The sequence below is a fragment of the Vanacampus margaritifer genome, chromosome 17 (assembly GCF_051991255.1).
Source record: "Vanacampus margaritifer isolate UIUO_Vmar chromosome 17, RoL_Vmar_1.0, whole genome shotgun sequence".
Lineage (NCBI taxonomy): Eukaryota > Metazoa > Chordata > Actinopteri > Syngnathiformes > Syngnathidae > Vanacampus > Vanacampus margaritifer.
The window spans coordinates 6655698-6665002 of record NC_135448.1 but is presented as its reverse complement, the minus strand read 5'-3'; the positions used below and the strand labels follow the sequence as shown (position 1 = coordinate 6665002).

At 42.1% G+C, this 9305-nt stretch overlaps 1 protein-coding gene across 1 annotated transcript; it reads left to right on the top strand.

The window, feature by feature from the left end:
• The first annotated feature begins 1224 nt into the window (after window positions 1-1224).
• On the top strand, window positions 1225-6533 carry LOC144037542 (uncharacterized). The gene is made up of 5 exons (XM_077549101.1): window positions 1225-1334; window positions 1440-1566; window positions 3996-4690; window positions 4776-4847; window positions 4931-6533. Exons 1-3 carry the CDS (start codon window positions 1225-1227, stop codon window positions 4623-4625), a joined length of 867 nt encoding a protein of 288 aa, XP_077405227.1. The 3' UTR covers window positions 4626-4690; window positions 4776-4847; window positions 4931-6533.
• The last annotated feature ends 2772 nt before the right edge of the window (window positions 6534-9305 follow it).

Here is a 9305-nt window from a genome sequence, read left to right as displayed (position 1 = left end):
GGAGTTCAGAATGAAAGTCATTGCCGTCCCCTTTCCAGAGCGATGTCTCCTTTCCAGCTTTGGATGCGGTGCTGATATGTATGTATGTGTTTTGTCATGTTTACTCTGTACTGTTACCCCACACACTGAAATGTGCAAGGTGTCCTTGGTTTGCAATGATAGTGACATGATATATTTCGAAGTTACAAATGTCACATAATGAACTAGTGCAGTGGCAGAGAAATACATCGCATGGCACAAGTAGGAATATGCCTATTTTTCATCCAATTGGAACCATTCCAACCTTATTGTTTTTCAAAAATTCACATCTTCTTTGGCGCTATTTTTCCCCAGTCCTAAGATCTCCAGTTTTAGCGTTATTCGACATTATAAACCCATTTATTCTCCATTCATTTTCAATGACACATTCACTCTTTTACAACACTTCAATAACGACAGCAAGTCCTCTGGCTCAATGGGCAGGCTATAGAGCGGAGCTTTGACTAATAAACAGGAGGCGAGGGTTTGAATCCCACCTTCACCAGATTATTTTTCTTTTTATTATTCATTTATCATTCAACTTCAATTCCATCCATTTATTTTCTTGACCGCTTTTCCTCACAAGGGTCGCGGGGGTGCTGGAGCCTATCCCAGCTGGCTTCGGGCAGTAGGTGGGGTACACCCTGAACTGGTTGCCAGCCAATCGCAGGGAACACAGAGACGAACAACCATATTCACAATCACACCTATGGACAATTTGGAGTGTTCAATCAACCTGCCATGCATGTTTTTGGAATGTGGGAGGAAACCAGAGTACCCGGTGAAAACCCACGCAAGCACGGGGAGAACATGCAAACTCCACCCAGGAAGGCCGAAGCCCGGACTCGATCTCACGTCCTCTGCACTGGGAGGCGGACGTGCTAACTTAAATTCATTATTTGTAATTTTCACACAATTTATCTTTCAATTAGCATTCACCTTTCAGCATTCCCACGCAATTTCTCTTGAAACTGCACTTTTGTCTGTGGGTAACGTTTCAAACATAGGAACGTAACTCTGTCATCAACAAGTCATTAACAAGTCAATAGTTTGCCTGCCACAACATACTCCATTTGAGCATTTTGCCTGCCAATCATACTCTAAGCTGCCCTAAAGCTTTCATATACTGTCTAATGGCAGCACTTGTGCCAAATAAGAAGCAGAAGAGAGCGTTGTTCTCAGACGAAGAATATTTCAGGGTGCTAAATGGAGCAGAACTCAATTCTAGCTCCACTCTTAACCTTCCTGTGCCTCATGCATTGCATGAAAAGCACAAGAGCAGGAAGACAAATAGCAGAGCAAGTTAACTGTAAAAGGCAAACTTGACATAACACACAGTTAGAAAAAAAAAGACTCGAGAGAATGTGCTTGAGTTCTAATTGCCACTCTTAATAGTCTTTTTGTGATTTATTCGTGAAAAGGGTAAGGGAACCTATAGAGGCTGATCTCCCACTGGATAAGTCGCTGTTGAATTACAATACACTCACCATGGCAACCATCCCTCCAGTCATAAAGAATTGTGCTGACATTCTCTTCCGGTTCCTAGATGTGATGGCTCACATTGTGTTAGAAAATCCTGGCACTTACTGGTGATTGTGGAGACAAGTTGACATTTTGATGAGTGATAGTTAATGGACAAGCATCAAGACCGACCCTGATAGCTTGAAAACATGATGTCCATCTCTTTATCCCTCAACATTTTGTTGATGAAACAATGATGTACTAAATGCCAGAAGTCAATATGGTCATTGAAGCCCAAAGTAATTTATCAGATTCACTAAATGGTGGAGTTAATACATTAAGTGTAATATAATTGACCCTGATATAGCTTCATGAAACAACAAGTTCTTGGAAATGTAATACGCTGTTTGTTTCATTATCTACTGAGCCAAAGTTTAAAATGTCATTCTCCCGTTAAAATGGTTGCTTTGAGTAAAGCTCATTTTGGAAACAGATTTTAAGATAATAAATGTAAGACATTCTAAAGAGGGATGGGTGAGTACCGATACCAAATTATCAGTATTGGCTGGATACCCAGTGATTCTCCATATTTTTTTTCTAACAGAAAATGAGAAAAAAAATACATTTCAGATAAATTAACATTAATGACCCTAAGCCATAAAATTACTGCATTTCAATTAACTCATCAACAAATTTTTTTATGTGTTTTTTTTGCAAGAGCATACAGAAGGCTTTGATGCAGCTTCTGACATAAAGAGGTGGCTTAAAGCAATGGTAGTTATTACAAAAAAAAAACGACCAGCAGGTAGCAACAGAGTTTAAGAGATCATCCAGGGCTATGTTGCAACAAGGTCTATTTGCCATTGTTTTCACCAGGAATGTGGATAATGATGAAACTTAGCTTTATTTTAATGCTAATTGATGTGAAATGGAAACAGATACAAATAACCCCTTTTCCTGATGAAAGAAGAGACTCGAATCGTTATTTTGTTAGGTTACATGTTTTTATAGCAATACAACGCAACATTCTGTGGGCTTTGCAAAATCAGTCAATATCCAGTAAAACAGCCGGGAGCGTCGGAGGTTGCTTTAGTGAAAATGGCTGGGACTCAATGAGTTAATTATTTATTTTAATAAAATTAATGTAATTGAACGCAAGTATGGTGAATAACACAGGAATGTTTATTAAATGAAAAAACAGGATCAGTCCATCCATAGTGCAGCTCATAGGCACGGTGAGCTGGAGCCTATTTCGGGTGACTTAAGGGTGAAAATGGACCACACCTTTTACTTTTCGCCACTCAATCACAGGGCACAAACAATAATTGTGTAATTATAATATCAGTTTTAAACACGGTTTCATTGCATGCTAGGTATTAATAAAGCAGTATATATATTTTATGCAATACAGTTTATCCTGAGCATACATACCCATTGTGCTTGATTGCACTGCTGGGGCAGTATAATCAGCCATAATGCCTTACAGATGTTATGGATGGATTTTCAAGCCAATAACATAACCCCAGGCAGCCATGCTGTATATGAACCAGCACCATCAGTGTATTTGTATTCATGCAGGTGTGCATAATGGCATGTGTACCTCAAGACCAAAGCGTGACCAAAGTGAAATGTTCTGAATTCATATCACATCTTCATATAGGTATGTGTGATTTATGTTGCCCGTCCGGGCCTGTCATTGAATGATCACCTAAAAAGTGCAAACCAATTTGCTGACGAACGATTTCACCCGCTTCTGCCATAATCAAAGCTGAGAAAAAGCCTTTGCTGTGATTACATGTAAATAAAGTCTAGGCCCATGATCAGAGTAGAAGACCCACACTTAAATGTGTGTATAATCACAATTCAAAATCCATCCTTAACATCTTGTCCAACATTATATCTGAAATATATAGCCCTACTAAATGACTAATGGCAAACCAGAGCGAGGAATTTGCATGGATTGCCTACACTTATGAAATAGGAAATGAAACATTGTGGCTTGGAAGCTCAATCAGATTGTGTGTTTTCCTGTGGTCTGGCAATAAGGGACCCTGTGGCTGAGGCCTAATGATTGAAAACACCAAGTTCTGGCCATCACAGGAAATGCCTCCGATGAGAAACTTCCATCCAATAGTAGTAGTGTCATAAACTCAAGCTATTCCAAAGAAACCATGTGCAGTGGTGCTTTGTCATTTTGACTGTGTTGAATTTGTTAGAATTCAGTCATAATTTTTGGGGGAATTTCACCTATTCCACGTTATTTTTAAGAAATGTGCCTTAACTCTTTCACTGCCACTGACGTTTAAAGACGTCAAGTAAAAACCTACGCTTCACTGCCAATGACGTCAAAAGACGTCATCCAATGATTTTTTATTTTTTTTTTTAAACGGGTAGAGGAAACCCTCCCGCATGTCTGGTCAAAGTTTCAAGTCTGTCTGTTGTGCCTAAGGACTATTTTTGGCCCCTAGAGGGCAGCGATGACTCTCTTTTGACAAGATCGGGTGGGGCGTCAGTAGTATAAAAGGCCAGGCGGGGCTAGAGCGTCGAGGAGTAGGCGAGAGTTGAGAAGAGACGAAAAATGGCGACCGACGGTAAGAAGAAGCCTTGGAAAAGGAGAAGCATCAACCAGTGCTAAAGTGCACCATTATGATGACCGCGATGATGATGGTGATAAGGAGGTTGACGCCGAAGCTGCAGCGTTGACGCGGCGGCAGCTTCGTTCACGTCCTCAGGCCTCAGAGGCTAGCGGTGCTAGCGCCGGAAAACGTCGTGCACGACCGAGCACTTCTGCACGCGAGGACGTTCAATCCGACGAAGGTGATGATGATGGCGACAATGAGGTTGATGCCGAAGTTGCAGCGTTGACGCGGCGGCAGCTTCGACCGCGTGTTAAGGCCTCGGAGGCTAGCGGTGCTAGCGCCGGAAAACGTGGTGCACGACCGAGCACTTCTCCGCACGAGGACGTTCAATCGGACGACGACGAAGAGTATCCTGAGTCCGATGGATATTCTTCGGAGGAGTGGGTACAGTCTGACCACGGAGAAAGTGATTCGGACAGTATTTCATCCGCAGAAGACGTCGAAGGTAAGCACAAACTTGCTATGAGATACTTTTCTAGCACGCTGCTAGCACCTCGTGTAACGTGAATGTGCATTCATAGATCGTGGATCGTGCTCACAGCGACGTCCCACTGCAAAGACGACAAAGAGAGGTATAAAAAAAGTGTTTTCAATACACCGCAACAACAAAAGAAAACGCTCTTTCGATATTATTGTAATTGTATATATTTCTTTCAGCTGCAGCTCAGAGTGACGCTCCTCGGAGTGAGCAGAATAAAGGTCCATCAACCAGTGGATCCAAGAAAAAACGTAAATATATATATTTATATATATATATTGCATCACACTGATCTAAAATGAATATTATATGATATTGAAATGTATATTTGCAGATCCCCAAAAATCTGGCTGGCATGAAGCAGGCTGGCAGCCAAACTCCTTCCCCTTCACTGTGGAGCCAGGACCAAGAGGTGCCGCAGCAGAGCTGAATTCAACCCGGCCAGTTGACTTCCTGCAGCTCTTCATCACAGACAAACTTCTGCAGCACATTGCTGATCAGACAAACTTATTTGCACGTCAGTCAATGCAAAAACGGGCTGAAAGTCTGCCACACTGCAGGAGTCGTGCTTGGAAGCCGGTGTCTGTGTCTGAGCTCAAAACGTTTTTTGCACTCCAATTCCTTACTGGGTATATAAACAAGCCCAGTATCGAAATGTATTGGACTCAGGACGAAATAGAGACGACACCATTCTTCAGTCGCGCAATGCCTCGAAACCGCTTCCAGCTCATCTGGAGTTTCCTGCACTTCAACGACAACGAGACGGCACACAGTTCAGACGACAAACTATTTAAAATTCGTCCTGTGTTCAATCACGTTGTAAACAAGTTCAAGGAACTGTTTCAACCGGGCAAGAATATTTGTATTGATGAGGGAATGATGAGTTTCCAGGGACGTCTTTCGTTCAAAGTGTACAACCCCCAAAAGCCGGTCAAATATGGGATCAAATCATATATTTTGTGTGACTCCCAAACCGGCTATTGTTTCAATATGCAACCTTATGTTGGCATTAGTTGTTCTCTCCCCGATACAGTGTTCAACTTACTGGATCGTCTGCCAGGAAATGGGTACACACTATTCATGGACAATTTTTATAACTCTATTGCTTTGTGTGAACGTCTCCTGGCAGCGCGCACCAATGTTTGTGGAACGCTGAGGAAGAACAGGGGTGAACCCAGTGAGATAACGTGCCTAACCAACACTGGCCTTGGGGTGGGGGGGAAACTGGTAAGGCACAACACAAATGTTTTAATTGTGGCATGGCAGGACAAACGTTTGTTGAGGATGGTGACAACGTTTCACAAAGATGAAATGCGGACAGTGGAGGTGTGGCGGAAGGCACAAAAAAAAAAGTGCCTTTCGAAAAACCAATTTGTGTTGTGGACTACAATTCCAAGATGAATGGAGTGGACAAGATGGATCAAAACATCTCGTACCACCCATTCACACGGAAAACGTTGAAGTGGCACAAAAAGTTTGTTGCGTATCTTTTCCAAATATGCATGTTCAATGCTTACATATTGTACAAAAAAAAAATGGGACGAGTCAACCTTTTTTGGAGTTCATCCAGCAGGTGGTGAGAGGGTGGCTGTTGCCACAAGACCAGGAGGAAGTTGGGATGGAAGAGCATGAGGAAGCCAGACAAAGTACCAGGTCACCGTATTTTGATCCTGAAAGCCGACTTGATGGTAACATGGCCAAACACACGCTGGAACACATGCCTGCTACTTCCCGGAAAAAAAAGCCAGCAAGAAGGTGTCGGGTCTGCATGCGAAGGGGCATTCGCAGTGAGACAAGGCTGTGGTGCAAATCTTGCAGTGTCCCCTTGCACGCAGGCGAGTGTTACACTGTTTACCACACAAAAGTGAAATTTATGTAGTTCAAACATCCACACAATTGTAAATAATCACACATGCACTGTTGTACACCTTTGTAAATAGTTTGTCAAATTGTTAGTTTTCTATGTAAATAAACTGTTTTTTTTGTTATAAAAAATGACTTTTTCATTGTTGGTGGTACTGTTTTATAGAAGTAAAGCACTATTTAGGTGTTTGTGGCATCATTCATGGACAAAAAGAAGTGTACAATTCACTGAAGTGCATGAAATAACATCGTTTCACAAAAAGCCGTTTTTCTCCACTTTTTGTTTCAAAACAGAGAATTTCGGTGAAAGTTACCATTTTCTATTGTTGATTACTGAAGAACGGAATAAGCTAGAAACAAACTTTTTTTTCTGATGAAAGATGAGAGTCCAATCTTTCATTTGGTAGTATGTGTGTTTCCATAGTCCAAACACAACATTTTCTGTGGACCTTGAAAGATCACTCAAAATGCTTAAATCGGCTGGCAGTGGGGACAATCCGTTTCGGAAAACGTCTGGCAGTGAAAGAGTTAAGAAAACAATCTCATGTGCTTAATCATCTGGCTTTAAAAGAGTACAAACTTAAGTACTGATTGGGGGCACTAATGCACTTTTGATTAAATACACTGATTGTTTTACATTCGCACCGAAAGAGTTCGCTATTTGTTTACAGTTTAAGCACTGAATCCCGACTTGTATGAATCCCACTTGTATGGGTTAGTAATTGTACTTTTGCTGAAAAAAACCTCATAGGCCAAAAAACGAAGGCGAAAAAAAAAGCTTATTTTTTCACAATGGAGAGCACTTACATGGCCCTTTGTCTTCACCGTATGTTGTTCCAAGCGCTATACCAAGCCTCATAGTCACTTTTTTGAAAGCATTCCGAATTCTGTCTAAAAACTATTGGCCAGGGGCTTGCAGGAGCACCCATTGTGAGCAGCTACGGTGTTAATCTACAAATTACAAGATTTTTCAGTCATAAATGGTCAAATAAAAAGACTATTGTAAAGATATTTTGGGGCAAATTGTTACAAAGAGCAACTTTAAGCTCCTGGATTCCTCGCCGTACAGTGGCCAACGGTGAAACTCGGGGTGTTTTTTCTCTTTTGGTGAAATTTTAAATCCATTCCCGTTCTGTTGTACCAACTAGCTAGCGCTAAAATAACCTGGGAGTAGTCGTCTCTCCAATCCAACATCCTAGGACAATGTCAGAGGTCAAGAGTGAAATAATGACAAATGTGTTGATACACTGCCTAGGTGGGCTTTATGGGCTGGTCGTCCTAAAGGCTTCTTAGGCCCGTCGGACTGGGGGGCCTCTTCACCTTGTATGGAGTCTCCCAACGGTCAATCTGGGCCGGGGTTCTCTGGGATGGCATCGCTCCCTGAGACTGTTAATTGCCATTCCACTCAGTGGGGATGGGCTCCCCTTGGATGCTTTTCCTTACATGGTTTCTCTGTGTCCCGCCAGCACTCTCAGGTTGTGTGTGTGGGCATACTCGTAGGGATGTTTGGGAAAGCAGGCTGAGTTTTCTTTTTGTATTGTACTATGGATGTTTTAATTACTCTGCACTTTGAGTTGCAGTTTTAAAGATTGGTTTGATTTAATACATGAGTTGCCATTCAAACACTCCTGTGACTCTAGTATACGCGACAATACAGTATGTTATGATTCAGTCACATTCGAACCCCAAAGTTCTGATTCTGCATTCATTTTTAATAGCCAATTAGCATTTCAATTTAAGTCACTACTGCATTGTGACCAATTGTTACAAGTTTGGAGACAGCCATTGTTGAATTTTCTAATCAAGTTAAGCCCAGAAGTGTTGATATTCAGGCCAGATTACAGTTAAAGTTATCATGTTAGGGATACGCCATTCTGTTAAGTGTTTAAGGATACACATGATCCCTAGCACTATCATGGCAATCGGTCCATAACATTTGTGACAAAATCTTCTCAAAATGTTCTAAATTACAACTACTAAGTCTAAAATGTTCAAATGTTTTTGTTTTTTTAATAATGCCGCCACTGCCAGTGAGATTTGGACCACTTCACTCTTTTCAGTCAGTTTTTTAGCAATTTATGTTGCTCATCTTTCTCCGGGTTGTGAGTTACATTCATGAAATGACTCGATGCAATGATATTTCTTTAAGTGTTGTGTAGAGGTGGGGAATAACAGAGCCACAAAACGACAAACCCATGACACTCAGTCTCTGTGCCTCTGCGCTGTTCAAACAAATTTAAGGAAGCCTTGGCAGCCTTTTAATGGTCTGTCACAGTCTAACAGGTTTAAAGCACTTACAATGAACCCAAGCACTAAGCCCACCAGCTAACGCTTAATTGTTCACATTGTGCATGTGAGTGTGTGTCAGTGTGCCTGGACTGTCAAAGCTCATATGTGCAGAGAAGTGAATGCACTGATTCTTAGGACAGGACAGATGAGCAGTATTGGGAAAGTTAACCCAGAATTGGAATACTGTACTGCATCGACATTCCTACTACTTAACATATTTATCCATCCATCCATTTTCTTAACCGCTTTTCCTCACAAGGGTCGCGGGAGTCGCTGTAGCCTATCCCAGCTGGCTTTGGGCAGTAGGCGGGGTACACCCTGAACTGGTTGCCAGCCAATCGCAGGACACACAGAGACGAACAACCATCCACACTCACAATCACACCTATGGACAACTTGGAGAGTTCAATTATCCTGCCATGCATGTCTTTGGAATGTGGGAGGAAAACGGAGTACCCGGAGAAAACCCACGCAAGCATGGGGAGAACATGCAAACTCCACCCAGGAAGGCCGAAGCCCGGACTCGATCGCACGTCCTCTGCATTGGGAGGTGGACG

What these genes read in the sequence shown, in the direction of transcription:
- LOC144037542 (XM_077549101.1), top strand. Translation starts at nt 1,225, where the DNA reads ATGGAGCAGAACTCAATTCTAGCTCCACTCTTAACCTTCCTGTGCCTC. An exon ending in GAGCAAGTTAACTGTAAAAG is followed by an intron (nt 1,335 to 1,439) that starts GCAAACTTGACA and finishes ATTCGTGAAAAG; the next exon opens with GGTAAGGGAACCTATAGAGG. An exon ending in TTCTCTTCCGGTTCCTAGAT is followed by an intron (nt 1,567 to 3,995) that starts GTGATGGCTCAC and finishes GGGCGTCAGTAG; the next exon opens with TATAAAAGGCCAGGCGGGGC.